This window comes from Syngnathus typhle, linkage group LG9, assembly GCF_033458585.1.
Source record: "Syngnathus typhle isolate RoL2023-S1 ecotype Sweden linkage group LG9, RoL_Styp_1.0, whole genome shotgun sequence".
Lineage (NCBI taxonomy): Eukaryota > Metazoa > Chordata > Actinopteri > Syngnathiformes > Syngnathidae > Syngnathus > Syngnathus typhle.
Genome location: NC_083746.1, coordinates 1,656,378 through 1,674,820, shown reverse-complemented (window position 1 = coordinate 1,674,820; position 18,443 = coordinate 1,656,378). Strand labels below are relative to the sequence as shown.

At 42.0% G+C, this 18,443-nt stretch overlaps 1 protein-coding gene across 1 annotated transcript in view; it reads left to right on the top strand.

Moving 5' to 3' along the window:
• Positions 1–18,443, top strand: part of lrp1bb (low density lipoprotein receptor-related protein 1Bb) — a 134,588-nt gene that overhangs the window by 36,885 nt on the left and 79,260 nt on the right. The window contains exons 3-6 of the mRNA XM_061287322.1: positions 7,410–7,547; positions 15,551–15,670; positions 16,380–16,508; positions 17,571–17,828. Coding sequence (XP_061143306.1) covers positions 7,410–7,547; positions 15,551–15,670; positions 16,380–16,508; positions 17,571–17,828 — 645 coding nt within the window. The remainder of the gene's footprint in view (positions 1–7,409; positions 7,548–15,550; positions 15,671–16,379; positions 16,509–17,570; positions 17,829–18,443) is intronic.

Genomic DNA, 18,443 nt, shown 5'->3' with positions numbered 1-18,443 from the left:
TTCATCTCCCCCCCGGAAGGCCATTAATCACCGCGTCGATTATCGCGGGCTCTGTTTTATTCGCAATGCCGGGAGAAAAGACACCTTGCATGTTCATTCAAGAATGGTGCATAGCTCATTAACATGGATTATGGATTGACAGAAAGGAGAATTAGATCAGCTTTGCCCGGCCCGCGGAAGGCACGACTGGAATATATTTCTTCAAAGGTGGGCTGCTGCATTATGGAACAATGAGAATAATGAGCGTGTTTATGATGTGAGACACTAAGATAGTCATTGAAATATCTTGAATGCTTTTACCGTGAATTAATTCGTTTCGTGATCATCGATGATCTTTTTCCTTTCTCGGTCACAAAGACATAATCGCTGGCATCTTCGGAGCCTACGGGAAGGAGAGAAGGGAGGCTTGCCTCAGATTGGGAGAACCAGTGAACAAGGGGAGATAGCGCTTTGGCCTCCTGGGACTGGATGGCCGCTGACACTTACTCCAAGGGAAGAAGGAAAAAAAAAAAGCCTCTAGGAATTGCAAATGAAACCCCAGTAAAATGGCAATTCTCCCAAGCTGGTGCGATGAGTGCAGTGTCAAACTTTTTTTTTTTTAACTGGGGGCAGCTGAGCATCCGATGCGCTGATGCGAAAGCGTCAACAAGGAATTCCAAATGCCAAGGCGGTTTGGGGAAAGCGAAAGGCAGCACAGATGCCATTCAGATGCTGTTTCCATGAAAGCTTCCGTGTCTCTCAACCCATTCTTGTATTTATTCTGCACGTTAGCACACAGTGTCTTAGGAACAAAATCCTTCATAAATCCTCTGGGAAAGGATTTGATAGACTTTTGGCTCATGTCACAAATGCTGCTGTGTCAATCTTCGACCACTAAATCCTCTGAATTGTCAATGCCAGAGGTAAAGATAATAAAAGGGGTCAACGGCTGACTTCAAATACGTGGTCGGTCAGAGGAGCATTGTTTCACGCCTATTCGCCATGGTCATGGGTTTTTCCAGAGGAGACGATTCTTCTTTCACTTGCCGCCCTTGGTCAAATAACAAGGTTGTGTCTTTCCTAAGAGTTAGAGCCTCGATCGAGTGAGAGGTGATGGGAGACAAATGACACTTCAACCCACGGTGAACAAGCTGATCTACTGATTAGACACACCCTTGATTCCATCCGTTTTTAAAATGCCAGGAACAAAAATAATCAGCAATTACGACACTCAGAAATCAGGTATTGCTCAGAACATTCCATTGTTTTCCATAGATCTGTAATAACTTTGTCTTCCACAGACTTTTAATTCCATCGCTTCATTTTTTTTTCAATTTGGAGGTCCGGCATGATCTGGGCTTAGTCAATATCAGCCGCCACCCTGACCTTGGACTTCTTGACTCGATGTTCCATACCACATGCTGTAGTTATTATTTGCTGAAATTTCTTAAGGGCATCTTTGGTCAGCCTGCTCCGGTGTTCTTTATTGGTCTCGTCAGTCTCATCTTGGGCTTATTGGCTTTTCTCGCCGTGGCTCTTTACTGCTTTTTCCGAACGCTGGCAAGCGATCTTAATTCTCCTTGTCTGCAGGTGATTCTGCCGCATGAGGGGTTCACTCTTAAGTCTGTTAGTGTTGCATCGTACTTTTGCATTTTGAGCCCATTATTATCGAGCCATTACATTATGGTGACCTGCTTTGCTCTATAGAGGAAAACGTCTCTCTTGAAGCCTCCTCAGTAAAAGGAAATAGCCAGCATGATAAGTTATCATCTTACTGTCAAAATGCAATTCTCCATTGTGTACATCTGGCCATTTTTCCTCAGTGGAGTATGTATAATTTTCAGAATCGAAAGCTATTTTACAGGCATAGCTCGAAGGGACAAAATACAAAGTCCTATAAAGCATCGGCAATATCAGGCATGTATTTCAAGCAGCCTATAAACATCCATATTTTATCTGGGAACTCCCGTACTGAAATGTGGCCGGTTGCCATGGGAATTGGCAGCCATCGGACGGCGCTTTAGACCTGAATGTAGCGTCGAACCTTGTTATTAAGCTGAAGGGCAGGGCCTTTTGCATAATGTAACGTTACCTTCCCACTGAGGTGCCGCCCTTCTGTTTACTCCAGAAATATGCCGCCAAGGTTACACGCTGATCACGTCTCATGCATTTTGTACAAATTATTCGAGGAGTCTTTGAATGTTGACTGAAATTCATTAAAAATGCATGTTTGTGCTCTTCGCTGCCGTATTAAGTGAATCACGATCTGAGTCGGGGATCTCGCGAGTTGCCACGACATCACACAAACACTGGAGTATTCCGTTCCAGTAGTAATTGCATGTCATGTCTGGTAAAGCGTTTGTGTGATTTGACATCAAATGGGACACATTGCACTTTGCTATCCGTTAAACTTGTGAAGTGAGCAGCCGAGTTATTATTTAAAACAAAGGCGTGATGAGTTTTTTAAGACATAAAAACATAATGAATTGCTCAGTAACTCAGTTGTGGATTTTGGTTGGAGGTGTGGCTAAAAGAGTGCCCAGTGACCTAGTTCACACTTTTATCATGATTGTTGACTCGTCTTATCATTTAGCGTGAGTGGATTTGGTCACTCGGAAACAAACAGGCTGTCTCGACATTATTCACGTCAGAACTGACTCACTGAGAGGAACACGGTAATTTCACACTTTCCGGAGCTAGTCGGCAAAACAAGCGACAGGATCTGCTCATTTTGAGCTGGGGTGGCGTTGGAGTCATCTCCTTGATGCTCAAATGACACAGCACAAACGTGACGGTAGAAGAGCCGCATGGCTGATTTTGCATCGACAAAGAGAATAAATGATGCTTACTTAGAGAGTAGGTAGCAAAAGGCCTACAAACAAGGGCAGGGCGTGGCGAGCTCGTGAGAAAATCTCTGATCCACCAGGCCAATATCGGATTTCTGATGAGACTGACTGATAATAAATAAGTAAATAAAAATGGGTGGAAAATAAATAAATAAATGGCAGAAAATGGGTGGAAAATAAATAAATAAATAAATAAATAAATAAATACATACATACATACATACATACATACATACATACATACATACATACATACATACATACATACATACATACATACATACATACATACATACATACATACATACATACATACATACATACATACATAAATGTTTTTAGGTTAGGCCAACTACTTAAAGTTTACAGCGTTGCACTTTTGTTTGTGTTCCTTCAGCAATCGTACTGAGCGAGCTTCTTGGAAAAGCTTCGGTGTTCTCGAACGAACATACGGTCTGCTATCAGTGTCATCACCAAAACACTATTTTTTTTTATTACTGGCGTCTTAAAATAATATCACCCATGCGGTTGTTATTTAGCATTTCTCACAACGACTTTGCAGCCACCCACTGCTTTCTGTCTGTAAGAGTTGCAGTCTATAATTGCAAAAAGAGCCAAACGTTGTTTTTGATGAATACCGAGATGTGAATTCCGAATAATCAGACACCGTGTTGCCTAACAAAGAAAACAATACAGCTGAAGTTCAGCAAGTCGTAAAGCACTAGAATGTTTTCCCCCTCCGCACGAAGCAATTAGCAACAAATAATTGAATGTTTCTTTCTCAATCACCTTGTGAAAACACTGGCAGCCTTTGCTTGATGATGTTCCCATCTCCAAGGTCAATGAAGCTCAAAATTGAATAAAAGCCACACAGGAGCATCGCGATCAACGACCGGTCAGCTCGTACGGCGTCGCCTTGAGATACAAGCTCAAATGGCAAAACAGAATAGAAGCTTTTTTATATCAAGTTTGAAAAAAACCAAAAGATCATAACATTGAATACATCTAAAATAAGTAAGAATCCATGTTTGATTTTTGCAAATATTTTTAATATATTTTTTTACGATACAAAAAAAGAATACAACAATTAAAACATTTCTTAGACTTTTTTTTTTTACATTTTTTTTTTTTTTAATTTGACAAATGTCCTTGCCTATTTGACATATTTTAGTAAGGCAGCTAATTTTGTATTGTTTTTCCTTTGGCATTCCCTCCCTACTGTTTGATTAGTGAGGCAGCTTTCTTTAATGATTTTTTTTTTGCCGCCCCAGAAGGCTCCCTGCCCTCTCTTGTGCTCTCCCACCTGTGTCTTTCCATCCCATTAACGCCGTAAGATTCAACTTGTTTTTTTTTTTTTCATTCTTGTCACATTTTGTCCAAGGTTCTGTTTTCACATCACAACACATCTCCCGTTTGTGCCAGATTGCTTTCAAATGAACTTGCAGTCCCTTTGCCACGGCTGTACTCACCATTATTTTAATGAATAAACATTCCGGTTCACGTGCCAGTCATTTATATCCAGCGAGGCCAATTTGTGAGATTCTAATAAGACTTCATTGATCCCCCCTCAGTGATCCATAACTAATCCTCCTTTAAACAAAGAATAAGTGTATTGAACGCATCCTTTGTGACAAAGAATCACTTTTTCCCGGATACTCTACGAGTCACCGGCTCCAATACGCACATTTAAATGAAGCTAAGTATGAATTCCTTCTCCATACCGAGATGATTCTTCCACACCAGCGGCCTCATTTATTAATGCCCAAAGAAAGTCCGTTACAGAGATATGGAATCGTTTGCGTCCTCATTACTACCAAATAGATTATCGCTGTAATATTGAATTTGAACGAATCCATTCCATTGTTCTGTCCAGCTCGTCAATCTCCCTTTTTTTACCGACACGTCACCTTTTCCTTCTTCTCTACTCATTGAAAAATGTTTCCCCCCGTATTTCTTAATCATATTTGTTGATATCGCCCGGTGGCTTTTTTTGCCGTTAATGTATGTGCCACGTTTTGACGAGGCAGGACCGTTTTCCTCAAATTTATCACTGTGTTATTAAAGACTGGAATAAATATTGATGTAGAACATAAAGGTTTCTCGCTCTGCTCGCGAGCGCATATATTTCCTCTTTTTATATGGCGGGGGATTGTCTTGCCTCTTAGTGGAGGTGATAATTAAGCTGCTGTTTGGAGTATTTGCCCATTTCATCTCGGCATCTGCAGAATTGATCAAAACCTAAACCCGGTCAAGTTTGATTTGATTCTTTTGCTTCTAATCATTTGCAATGAACACCAGCCAAGAGCAAGCAAGCACGTACCCAATTTTAAACACGACCTGATCAATTCAAACATGTCTTAGGACTCAAAACCACATTTAGTCTGTCACAGAGTAATTTAAAATCTCGTGCATAGCGATGAGGCGCGCAGAAGGCTAATTATGTTGATTCTGCCTGACGGACCCGTCCAAGATGTTCATGCGCACCCACGCTTTTTAATTGCCGTCACCTTGCCGAACTTTACCTCGGAGTTGTTCAAATTAGTTTGTGATGTTTGGAAACGTAATTACTAATAAGTGTCGGCTTGAGTAATCTTCAACTTCATCAAGCAGTGTAAAAAAAAAAAAGGGATAAAAAAAGACAACCATCAGGAAATAAATACGTAGAATCCAGATTTCCACCAAGAGTGATATTAAAACAGTCACGTCTCATCTTCAAAGTCACCGTTTGACAGAAAAAAAAAGAAAATAAACGCATCAGAGACCAACGTACAGCATTCACGGTACATAGTTCAAAATCCCTCAATTGCCTTTGTTCGAGGAAGCATTTAAAAACATTAACGGCCCGTGTCATACCTCTCAAAAACGATTACAAGTGATTTTTTTTATTTTTTTTAACCGTACATCACGTCTGGCTTTAATTCATCAAAGTTGAGTCACGGGAAGAGCAACCGTTGGGAGAGCATCTGTGAACCTTTGCGTGACAGATCCGAACCACTGAATATTCATTTGCCATCCTCCCCTTATCACATTAGATTAGAACCCATGTGGCCAGCGGAGAGGAGAGAGCTTGACAACGCGTTTAGCTTGTCAGGGACCTTTACAGCTGTGCGTTAAATAGCACATTTGCCAAACGGACGAGAATGTGTTGAATGGTCCGGGACACTGTGGGTTCCCTCGTGAGAGAAATGCCCTTTGTTGCCAGAACGTAGTAGACATCGAAGTACAGCTCTTGTGATACTTGGGTATTGGAAATCTCTGAAATACATTTTGTATAGTTTGCAAACAGAAATGAGCTTCTTGTGCTGTTGTGGGGGTGAACACAGATGATCATGCACCTGTGTGGTATTTATATATAACAAATATATTTTTATAATTGTTTTAAAAATATAAGAAGGATCAATGTCAATGAATTAATTTCAACACTGGTTGCGACGCATGCTGATGTAATACCGCTGAAAATCATCAACGTTGCGCCACAACTTAGACCTGCTTTGAGCTGCTCTCAAATCAAGTCTTTTACCAAATTATCAGGTGTGTGTGTGTATGATGCAAAATGTCTTATAAACAGTTATTCCATCAAATACAAACTGTTAAAGACAAGGGCACGGACATAACGAAATACTGCGCCGCTAAAAAGACGATGACGGCAGAGTAATATTCATTAAGGACCAAGGTCCTCGAAACATTTCCATGGAAATGCGTGGGAGGAGAGACAAGCCCGAGTCTTTATTGTGCCATTACGGAAGCCATGGCAGCGTGCTGGCTTTTGTGTAAATCAACACGGCGTGACAGCCCCTCATTGGAACGGGCACATCCATCCAAACGGTCTGTCCCTCACAAAATAGAAATGGACGCTTTGAATAAGTCGTCAGCCAGGCGAGATGCTCCGTGTGTGCTGATATGTGACTTCTTACGAGCCGGATAACTTCCCAGATTGCTCGGGATGGCGAGTGATAAATCTTTCCCATTAGGCGGACGCGGCGGTGCCTCTGTAATGGTCATGTTGGTGTAGTTAAGGTAGAGATGCGAGACATTGGTCAGCTGTGTTTGATTTGCTCCCACATGAGCGAGGGTCACCCATGTGCCTCATGAATCCTTCAACAGCTGCGCCCGACTGGCGGCGGGAGTTTGGACTTTCTTTTTTTTTTTTTAAAGGGATCGTCCAAACATCTGCACTGTGCAAGGCTGTGAAGTAGAAAAGTATTTGCATACACTGAGGTTACTTTGGCTCCCACAAAAAAAATCTTTTATCCTTTAAGGGGATCTCAAAAGAGGAAAACATTTTTTTTTTTCCTGCAGAGAAAGGAAATGCTAAACACAATGCCGTATTCGTTTTCCACTTCTTCAGTAGGCTGGCGGGTGAGCTGGAGCCGAGTCCAGCACAACGGCAAACCCACCAATCGGGGCTTCGGCATTCTTTTTGAAATACCAAACAACATGGCACACCATTTATTGCGACAGAGACTCTCCACACTTTGCTTTTCAACCCCTCTTTGCAGTATATTGGAATTTTGAAATATGAACGATTGACTTTTGTTGATTGGCAGATCTTTAATAGCATTTGCTCTCTTCCTTTTTTTGCAGGCGCACGAGAGGTCGTGATCAGATGTCCGCTCAATCACATACAGTGCATCGGGACGAAAAAATGTATTCATTTCAACAAACTCTGCAACGGGGCGAGAGACTGCCAGGACGGCTACGATGAGGGAGTCCACTGTCGAGGTCAGAACATCACTGCAGTTTTAGATGAGCAAACAAAAAGTCCGATGCAAACAGATTGGTCTGGAAGATTGTGACCGCTTATATGACTCTGTAATTTATTTGCTATTGGGCATGCTTTTTTTCTCCCCGCAGTTGAGTCTTCATATTTTCTTGCACAAGGCAGTAAAAAAGCCATTTAGGGGATTCATTAAACATGCCAGTGAGATCCGTTTTAACCACACGGGTAGTTCAGTTTCATCTTAAAGCAGTTGTTCAATACTCACATCAAACAACTGCAAGACTTAAAACATAAAAAAAAAAAATCCATTTTATGCAATTGAAACAAAATGTTCTCTGACTCAGTTGTGCGAGCGCAAAATGTAAGTGAGCTTTATGACATTTTCAATGATGAGCCATTAAAATCGCTCCATTAGTTGAGGCGAGTCATACGTCAAGCTTATGGCCGGCAGTCTTAATGCAGGAGCCTGGACGGTGCTTTTTTTTTTTTTTAAAACATTTTTACACACTCGAATCTGTGACATCTAAATGTAATTACAACAGTGCCTGATGAATGTTGAATGAATGACTTTTGTCTTCCATACTTGAATATCTGGAAAATTGTTTGCTTTCAAGGCCAGTTTTCATTCTTTCATTATTAACACAATGCTCACATAGCTTTATTTGGTTCATATTTATTTATTTTTAAATTTTATTTTGCAAAGGTGACCTCTAAGAATACTGTTGATGGCCCTTTTCTGAGGCTTTTTTCCCCCCAAGTATTCCACAAAATCAAATTTTATTTTATTATTATAAAATTTGATAATAATAATTATAATAATAATAATAATAATAATAATAATAATAATAATAATAATTTGATAATAATATTTCTCCAGCAAAATTCACCATTGGCAGGACATTTGATCGACTCAACAAATCCAAAGGAAGAAAAAAAAAAGAAATCAGACAAACACCAAAGCTCCAAAATTTGTTTGCTTCGGGTGGTTCTCGTCACGGAGGCACATTTTCCGCAGTGCGACTAAGTTTACGGCCTGAAATCATTTGACATTAGGGCCACCTGGGACGGCGTGGTGCCAACCATCTGCTTTGCCACGCACGTACAGTGCGCCTCGTCGCACGGACAGGGGCCGATGGAATCCAGGTCACTCAGGAGAAGATTTAAACAACCAGCTGGGTCTCTTACTCACCCCCCTTGCCCCTCCCTCACCTAGCTCTCCCGCCCACCGCTTATGAATATACATGCTCACATCCCGAGGGGACTTGAGTGAAGGTGCCCAGATGGAAACCCACCAAACTCTTTTTTAATTCACCTTCAAGAAACGTGCTCATTCCCAGTCACATGTCCACGAGGACATATCGCACATGTTTTTACTTGACGCCATTTAAGCACAATTTGGCTACGGACTAAAAGCGAATGTTAAAGTCCCGGTAAAGCGGTTGGTTAGTTGATTTGTTTCGAAATACATTAAAAAGCCTTGACACTAATTAAATGCTAACTTAAATGAAAGAGCATGTAAGAATATTTGAATACGTTCCATTTCTTACAATTTTCCTAAAGGCTGTTTGTGATGAAATGCATTTTAACATTTGACTTCAATTGGAGCCGAACCTGCAAACGTTGGTCACAGTTCGGCACGGTTAATACGGCAGCCCGGTGAACGGCACAGGAAATTACACAGCTGGATGATAAATAAGCGGACTCATTTGTGACACGATACTCGAAGCGTTGTTAAATATTGCTTTTCAAATAAGAAAAAAAAAAACGGATTAAATGTTGCTCCACATTATTTTTTTTTTCTGAATGGGGGCTTTATTAAATGTTCTCGTCCTTTATTACTTTCTGTCATTTGCTGTCTTCTAGTTTGATATGATAATAGGGAAGATTTGCTTGATGCTGCTTTATGCCAATTCATTCAACTTGTGCAATAACGAGTTGGAATGCCCTCTTGACACGGGTCAAGACTGCAAATGAAGTCGACTCATCGAGAAAATTCAACCTAATTGGAGAATTGGCTCTTTTCTTTTTTAAAGCTCTTAAAAATCTTCAAGTTGTATTTACGGATCCTGATATTTGACACTCATTTCCATTTTTTGGAATAATTGCATTGAACTCGTTTTCTGACCTGTGTAAGTTGATTTAAAACAACAAGCATTGAGACAGGACAAATCCAAAGTCCGATTTCACTTTGACATTCACAGAATAGACTAATTGATACTCTGAACCCTAAACTCGTTGAAGCAAAAGACTTCTCTCGCCCTTAGTAACATAGCGAGCCCAGCGATTCGCCATTTAGTTCCACTTTGAGTGTACACTCGTCATGTCGTGTTTGTGCTCTCATTGATTGGTTGAGACCTTTTTTCCTTTTTCTTTCTTTGCTTGGCGAGCTCGTCTCAGCACATGCGGCGACAAACATCACTTCGAGAAGTGTGATTGCTCGTCTTTGTGAGGAAACACTCAATATTAGCGCGTGTCGGAAAAAGGCCAGCTATAGAAAGCGGCCTCGGCATGTCATGACGGAGACTTAATGACGCTTGAGATGAGACCGTCCAAGTGCGTGGGAGCTCATCGTGTCACGTTGGCTGGCAAATCCGCCACGGTATCGCGGAGGAATTCTTATCCAGCGCTCGGATTGATTAGCATAGCAACTGATGTCGTATTAATAATGCTTCATGCAAATTCATTTCAACGCGTCCTTCCTTTCGGCAACAAGTTGACAGTCGCTGATGTTTGGGGGGCAAATGCACTCCGCCCCGCCCGTTGCGATCTCGCCGATGAATATTCCGTGGCGATATGGATTTTCCATTCCTTTCAGTTCCAAGTCATCAAGATTCAAGATTCTCCTCAGCGATTATTTTGAAACGTTAGACGATCAAAGCTCAAGTGCATCACTGGCTGCGATTCCGGATTCTGGTGAAAAGTCGCACGCCAGATCTCCACGACGTCCTTCTCAGACTGAGCACCTTGTCAGCAACAACGTGTTCACAAACGAATCTCTTGCGCAAGACATCCATGAGCTCGTTTTTAATGATCAGATCTCGGCGCAAAGGCCGACCGAGTCCCGCCGCACTTTCCGGGCCGACGGTTTGACTTCTTCCTTTGGCACGTCTCCTTTATCGGCTCCGATAAAGTTGATTGATGTGCACGTTCATCACTTTGAAGCTTGGCAAGATGCGCTTTGGAGATTTGGCATGATTGTATTCGCACAAATCAATCTCCCTCACAAAGGAAACAGATGTGGCGTCTTAACCAAGAGACCAAGATGAACTTGTGTACATTTACATCCCAGGTTGTCAAATTGGATGAATCATTTCCTTTATTTCAATCATCTTGAAATGACTTTTTTCCGAACTCACTGCAGTCTTTTTTTTTTTTTGTCTTTTGGTTCAATCCACCGTATTTTCTCTGCAGTGAAGACTCCTTCAATTATGGATACTTTTATTACTATTCAGAAGGCCCGTTGATATCTTTTTTTATGTTTCTCAGCTTGTAAATATATCAGGCATCCTTGTCGAGGGAGACCATAGGATGTGAAAATGGCTACGGCGCTAATGGAATATTTACAGTAAGCAGTCACTCTGCTGGTCCAAGAAAATTGGCTTGCCCTTTTCGAGTGTTTCATTTCTCGAATCTGCCTCCATTAATGCGGCTCTTGAACCAACGTGTTAAGTAAAACTCGAATAAATCTATTTTTGACACAGTGTCTCGTTATCCCCATAAGCGCAACGCGGGCTCGGTGCCAAGCTCGGCGGCTCTGCACTCCAAACGCGAGAAGACGCCGATCAATATTTCACGCGTCCCGCTTTGTTCTCTCGCGCTGTCAAGATATCGTCATCCGTGTCAGCGCGCCCCCTGATTTGAGGAAACAATCTGGTGTCATGGCAAACGGTTACACAAGATAGCCTTCCTCTGGAGTGCTTGGAATTCAAAATGGAATTGTTTGCTTGGGAGATTCCGACACCCACAAATATTGACGGCTAGATCGGGAAGTCTCAAACCGTTTACATTCCAGCCTGAAGTTCGAAAGCATCCGGACGGACACAATGTGACATCAAAGCTGACACACTTAAGCTTCTCTCCACGACCTCAATAATAAATAATGTCATGGCAATCATAAACTGTCTCTTAGGAAAATATTACCCCCCTGGTATATTTCTGGGAATTCGAGACTTGTGGAACCCCTGGGAATATTTGACCCAATTTCATCCTGGTTGAAATCAATCTTGTAGCTCCAACTCAAGTTTCCGACCAACCGAACGAACGAGGGAAAGCTCCTAATTAGTAGCTGGGGAAGCCGCTCATTAAAGATCCTGGGTGCATCTCATTTGTTGCCCTTGGTTCACATACAGGTCCCTCGTCAGTGATAGAAGGTGACTGTAAAAGGAGTTTTGGGAAGCCGCTTATTCCTTGACTGTAATTGAATGGAAGTCCTAATTGGGCCAGATGGGGCGACGGGACTGTATTCTTCCGATGATGGCACATGAACGGCGCCGCTCTTTTCATTCACGCTAGGCCATCTGTTTGGATGAGAGTCGGCTCAAGGCCTGCTCCGTAGATTTCTTTGTATTTTGTTTCCGCTATCGCCATTAGCATATCTCAAGTTCCAGTTCGGCAACTATTCCCGCAGGTACAAGAAAAAACGTGCATTATCTCCATTTGAAAATACGTATACAAATAAGAATAAATATCGGCTATAAGGCTTAGAATCACATCCATTTTCTACTCGGATAAGGTGCCATCATTTTCCGACCTGGCCGCTATCGAAAGCGAAATGCAAGCGTGCACCTGGAAGCTAGGTGTTGAGAGTGTGTTAGACAAGCTTGAAATGCATCAGACAAATTGCTGCACAGCAAGTGGATGGATCCCAAAATGATCCATCCCACTGCTTTTGACATGAATCACATCATCAGTAAATGGCGGTTGCCTCGGCAACCATACGTGCCCACCAGGCCACGGAAGAGCTGAGTGGCTACTTGTCCCATTACCGTAATTGTCGGACTATAAGTCGCACCCGAGTATAAGTCGCACCAGCCATAAAATGGCCAAAAAAGTGAAAAAAAACCCCATATATATGTATATAAGTCGCTCCTGAGTATAAGTCGCCCCCCCCCCCCCCCCAAACTACGAGAAAAAACGCGACTTATAGTCTGAAAATTACGGCACCTATGATCCCTTAATAGTGGGACGCATAAAGTAAGTAGTCACATATCCTTTCATCGTTGAGAATTGCGTCCATGTGCAAATCATTTTGGCGAAAGTTTCTCGATGGTGGTGTTGAACGTGAAAACAATCGGCCTTTCACCATCAGCTGCGATTGGATCCAGCTTCCGTCGTGACCCCGAACGGGCTAAGCCATGCTGAAACTGAACAGATGAATGGCTTTATTTGCCAAGTTTGTTTCAGGGAAAAGCCAACTGTGATATCTTTGGATCCTTGAGGTCAGGAACAATAAGATTGCTCAGGTATCAGATGTGGCTGAGTGAGATCCGTTTGCTTTTGCAGTCTTTTTCCATATCAAACAAATCAGTCAGAAGAAAAGGCGTCAGGTCATCAATCAAAGCAAAAAGCAAAAAAGCCCAATGGGAAAAAACTCCTGAACCTTGAAGGCATCAGCAGCCCACCCCGCCGCTTTGCTGTAAGCACAATCTAGAAGACTGCTCACTTTTCATTTAAAGCTACAAAGCGTTTGTACGGATTCTGTTAATTGCCCTGAAAGGTTGTAAAACTGCTGTAAATGGAATTTGGCTCTCCAAGCCAAGAGCAAGCACACCCCACCCGTGAGGAGGAAAAAAAGGCGGAATGTTTTTTGTCGAAAAATACCCAGAAGCATTTGCATCTTTTCCTTTGTCATTCATTATTTTTCATGGAAGTTTCTCAAAAGACTTTCACTCATGAAGTTCTGTATTGACCTTGACTGGATTGACATTCTTTAAAACACAACGCCTACAATTTTGAAAAGGTTTTGAGCAACACTCTTCTTTCTACGCCGTCATGTTTTTATCTTTTGATGCTAACGTCATTGCATTGTCTGAAAGAAGCTTTGAACAATTTGCAAGTTGCTTCTTTTGGTGGAATATAATTGCCACTTGAGCTATCGAGCAGCTTGAAGAAAGACATTCAAGAAAACGCTAAGAGCAAAAATTGTGCTTTAGTGGTAATTACGGCATGTTTGCTTTGGAAATGACTCACTTTGTAAAAATAGTTGCAACAACGCTGAAAACGTCCATTGTATGTCTAAGCTGAAGGCCGTTGGCAGTTTGTATGAATTGGCTTGTTTGTTTGCTGCCAGTTTCGGCTCGGTCTGGATTCTGACCTTGCCGTGGAGCGGTTTAGTTGGCAAGGACGCATCATTTCATGGCGACGGTCACACGAGCTCTTATTCTTCTCTCTCGATGTTGCTGAAGCGACGACATCGTCGAATGCTTTTCGAATAACACCATTTTTTTTTAGCAACACTAAGTTCTCGACTCAACCGTATTAACTCCTGCATGTCGATTTTTGATTTTGAAGTGATATTAATAAAAATCCATAGAATTGCACGTCAGTTCTATCTTATTAGTCACCAATTAATCTTCGCTAGAGTTGATTTCGACCCACTGTGACCCGCTGATCAAATCCCAACCAATCCGAGAGTAAACTTTAATAGACAATGATGTCCCTGTGTATTAAAAAGTACTTTCAATTAGTGAACTGAACATTTCTGGCATGGGTCCTGATGTTTATTTAATGTACCTGTCTGGGATGACCACTTCACTTGACTGTAGTAAATAAAAAGACGCTGACTAAGATTGTTGGGACAGCGGGAAGATCGCAGGCTGCCAGCAAATCATTGCGTGACCTTTGCTGCACAGCACAACACAGCAAGGTCTTTCTATTCAGAACACTGTGTGATCTCGACCCAGAATTGAATCATAAAAAATAAAAAATGGGCTTCATCAATGGTAGCCTTGAAAATGCAAGTGACTGAAAACTACGAAAACATTGTGTACATTTCTCTGCAAAGAAATCAGAAACTTGTAAATAGAAATATAAAATTCATACTTTATCTTGTCATACTTTTTATAAAACACGCCCACTTCATTAACACAGGTGTCATTTTATATCACACCAAAAAATAATCAATACAATTCATCAAAACAATATCAAATTGAGCACATAACTCACCAGAGTTACTTTAAAATGACGAAAAATGTAGCCGTGAATTCCGAAGGAGGTAAGAATGCTTTCAGTGTCATTTCTCCCTATTCTTGTCATGAAATGAATTATATTTCAGGAGACTTTGTGTTCCATCCTGAATGTCTTAAATTCTTAACAAAGAGGGAAAAAAACGGAGCTTTTATGTTGTCTGCGACGTGACATTAATGAATGCTCAGCAATGGCTTATCAGTCTCGGGGCCGGCCGAAGCTTTGTTTGAAGGCTTGAGCCGACATCAGTCCCGTTTATTCATTATGACGGCGTTAGCTTGATTCCCTTCCTGTCTACACATATCAAGTGTCAACCACTGATCTCACCCAGGAAAGAATAAAATCCCAAACTATCTCGGCACTTCCCGGGGGAGTCTGAAATCGCCGACGCAGCAAGTCAAATGCTGTTCATTGTCATGCTGATGATGATCATCAATCTGCGGGATTAACGACAAGGTCGGAGTTGGCCTGATCCCTGCAAGGACACCAACACAATATTAACATTCATGATTACAAACATGCAGTGAGCATCTCAATTTGGATGATTAAGTGCCCTCTTATTGAAGCATTCCATTGTGGGCTATGTAAGATAACGGAGATAAATGTCTCATTTGATCCTTTTCATAAACACGATTGCTATTAGGCTAACGATAAATCATGCTAATATGTCCGTCTGATTCTTCTTCTTACCGTGCAGTCGAGTCAAAACAAGTGCTCATGTCCAAAAGGAAGACAAAACATCTACTTTATATATTGGGGAAAAAATGTGAATCCAAAAGTCATATTTTCCCAATTCTATTTGTTGCCGTCTTCCCCGCAGAGCTGCTGTCAGCCTGCCACGAGCTGCGGTGTCGCTACGGCTGCGTCATGACAAGGAACGGCACCTTCTGTTTCTGCGCTGACGGTTTCGAGGTCGGCGAGGACGGCACGAGCTGCCGAGGTAAGATTCACCCTCTTCCTCTCTCCTTGCCCACGCTGGCCTCCCCTTTTACCCTCCATCGGACCTTCCCCGAGGCCAAATAGCGGGAGGCGGAAGGTATGCGAGACCATCTGTCGATAGGCGGGGACCTCCGTTCCTTCTTGGCCTCGGCGTAGAACTTTAGGCGCACTTTTTAGCCACGTGTCCTACTGTGGCTTTGTTTGCTCATCACAAAATACAGCGTGAGCCAGCTTTCTGCCATGGGCGATCTCGTTTGGATGCCAAAAGGTGCCTTCCGGGAGTTGCATCCACTGAAAGTCAACAGAGGTGCTGAATGAGCGTTACGTAACGCCGGACACTCGTTTTTTCAGTTTCTCAGAAAACGTTATCAAACGACGTTCAACTAACCACAGGACGGACAACTTCAAGACTTTCAGACTCGAGTTATATAACATTTAGTGACGGAGAACTCGGGAAAGACACTGAAGCCATCCACTACGTCAGGGGTCATAGTTTCCCTCGGAGGGCCGTTATGATTGTCAACGTCTTCGCGGGGCACATAAAACGATGTGGCGGGCCGTATCTGGGCCCCCTGGCCTTGAGTTTGACACCAATGCATAATCACTCGATGGCCACGCTGTCCCACACAAGCCGATTCGGTCGACTTGATGTATTTGGGTCATTTTAGAGCACGGTTAATTTCTTCTGTACTCCTTCCCCTCCGGTCCAGACCATGATGAATGCGCCCAATACGGCTCGTGCAGCCAAACCTGCAGCAACACGTACGGCTCATACAATTGCGGCTGCGTGGAAGGCTACGTCCTGCAACCCGACAAGACCTCCTGCAAAACCAAACAAGGTGAGTTTGCATCCGTCAAAGACTTTCGTCGAATCAGACGGCACATCGGCCGGGTTGTTGAAGCTAGATGAATGCGCCTCCATCACCCACGTGGGAATTGCAAGATGTGGTCGGGCCAGGATAATGATAAAATTAATGAGCACGAGGGAAGTGGGAGCAGTCGACAGAGTTTAACGGCGAGACAATCCGCGCCGTAACCCTGATTTATGCGAATGCCAGATTGGAGTACTTAATACACCCAAATGAATTAAAAGGCCCACTTAGAAAGAATACAGCCATGTTATGTTTAGGTGGTCGATAATAATAATAATCAATGAAATGCAATACTCTGTCTGCAACTGTACTCAGAAACATTAATTGATAGTATTTATTATTGTCTCAACGGCATAGATTTTGAAAATCGCCAGCCACGGAACGCCACCGTCGCTGCTTCTAATCAATATTTCCTAGCAGGAATAACCTGAATATGATAAACCGTAAACTTAAGTGAACCCAACGCCGGGCCGCATTAATATTCATTTAGCATAGAGGGATAGCGCTACTCTGATAACGACTGGTTTACCATTACTTGCCACAGCTCATGAATATAAATTTTCAGATACAGTTCTCCGGGGCCAGTCGATGAGAAGCAGCAGGGTATTTAGAAAAAGAAAAAACTCCATGGAAGATGGAATTTAAGAATTAATCTTGATCTAATCTTTCATCGGGGTCAAACCGAATTAAAATATTGCAACTCTGAAGCCAGCGCGATGGTTCATATTTTTGCTTTGAGCTCCTAGTGAGGAAAATGCGATTTATCCACAGGTGCAATGCGGTCGGTCTGCGGAGGGAGACGAGTAATCCTCTTGCGGCCTCGTTTCTTTTACTTGTGTATGACAAATGACGCTTGATTGATTAAGCATGTCGCTTGATTAAGCGCCGCTATCGCGCCATTATTACATAGTGGCTTTTATTAGCTCGACGCTACGCGACGCCGTTCTTCGGTTTGCTTTATCGTGCGAGTGTTCCTTCGCCTCCTCGCAAATAAACGCAAGCCTATTTCTTTCTCTATCTCCAAACTAGATCCCGGCGACAAGCCTCCCGTGCTTCTCATGGGCGGATCGGATCGGATTGTCATCGGCCATCTAAACGGAACGGGCTTCCTGCCCCTGAGGTCTCTGAGTGTCAATGGCAGTCTGGCCATGGATTTCCAGCACAAGCAGGACAAGCTGTGCTGGCTTCTGGCCAAAGAATCCTCGGGGCAACTTCGCTGTGCTGAAATGAAGAATCTACGCAGACTCACGCGGGAAAAGGAAATAATCACACAAAAACACTTGCACAGTAAGTTTGGGCTTCTATTTTCAGTGTACATGATACAAGAACACAGCAGCACATTTAAATTACATTTTAAATGTGCCTCTGCCACTTTTTAAATTTTTTGGGGGGGAAAGTTTCTTTTTTTTTTTTGACCTATAAAAGCTGACCTATAAAAGCTTGTGATATGAATTTTTATAATAATATACACTACCGTTCAAAAGTTTGGGGTCACAAAATTGTTTGGGTGACCCCAAACTTTTGAACGGTAGTGTATATATTTACTTAGATAATTATTTATAGATTATATATATAATCTTCTGTGTAAAAAATCTAATAATATATATGTATACTTATATTCATAGATTATTTATAATCTTATACAAATATAAAAGATAATTTATAATATTTAATTCATAATATTTTATTATAATAATATTTACACTACCGTTCAAAAGTTTGGGGTCACCCAAACAATTTTGTGACCCCAAACTTTTGAACGGTAGTGTATATATTTTAGATATAATAATATAATATAATTAATCATTTATAGCTTGGACATTTGTCTTAATTCCCAAATATTACCAAATTGCAAATTTTTTTAGTCATGATATTGCTCTGAAAGGCTCTTGCAATTTAAAA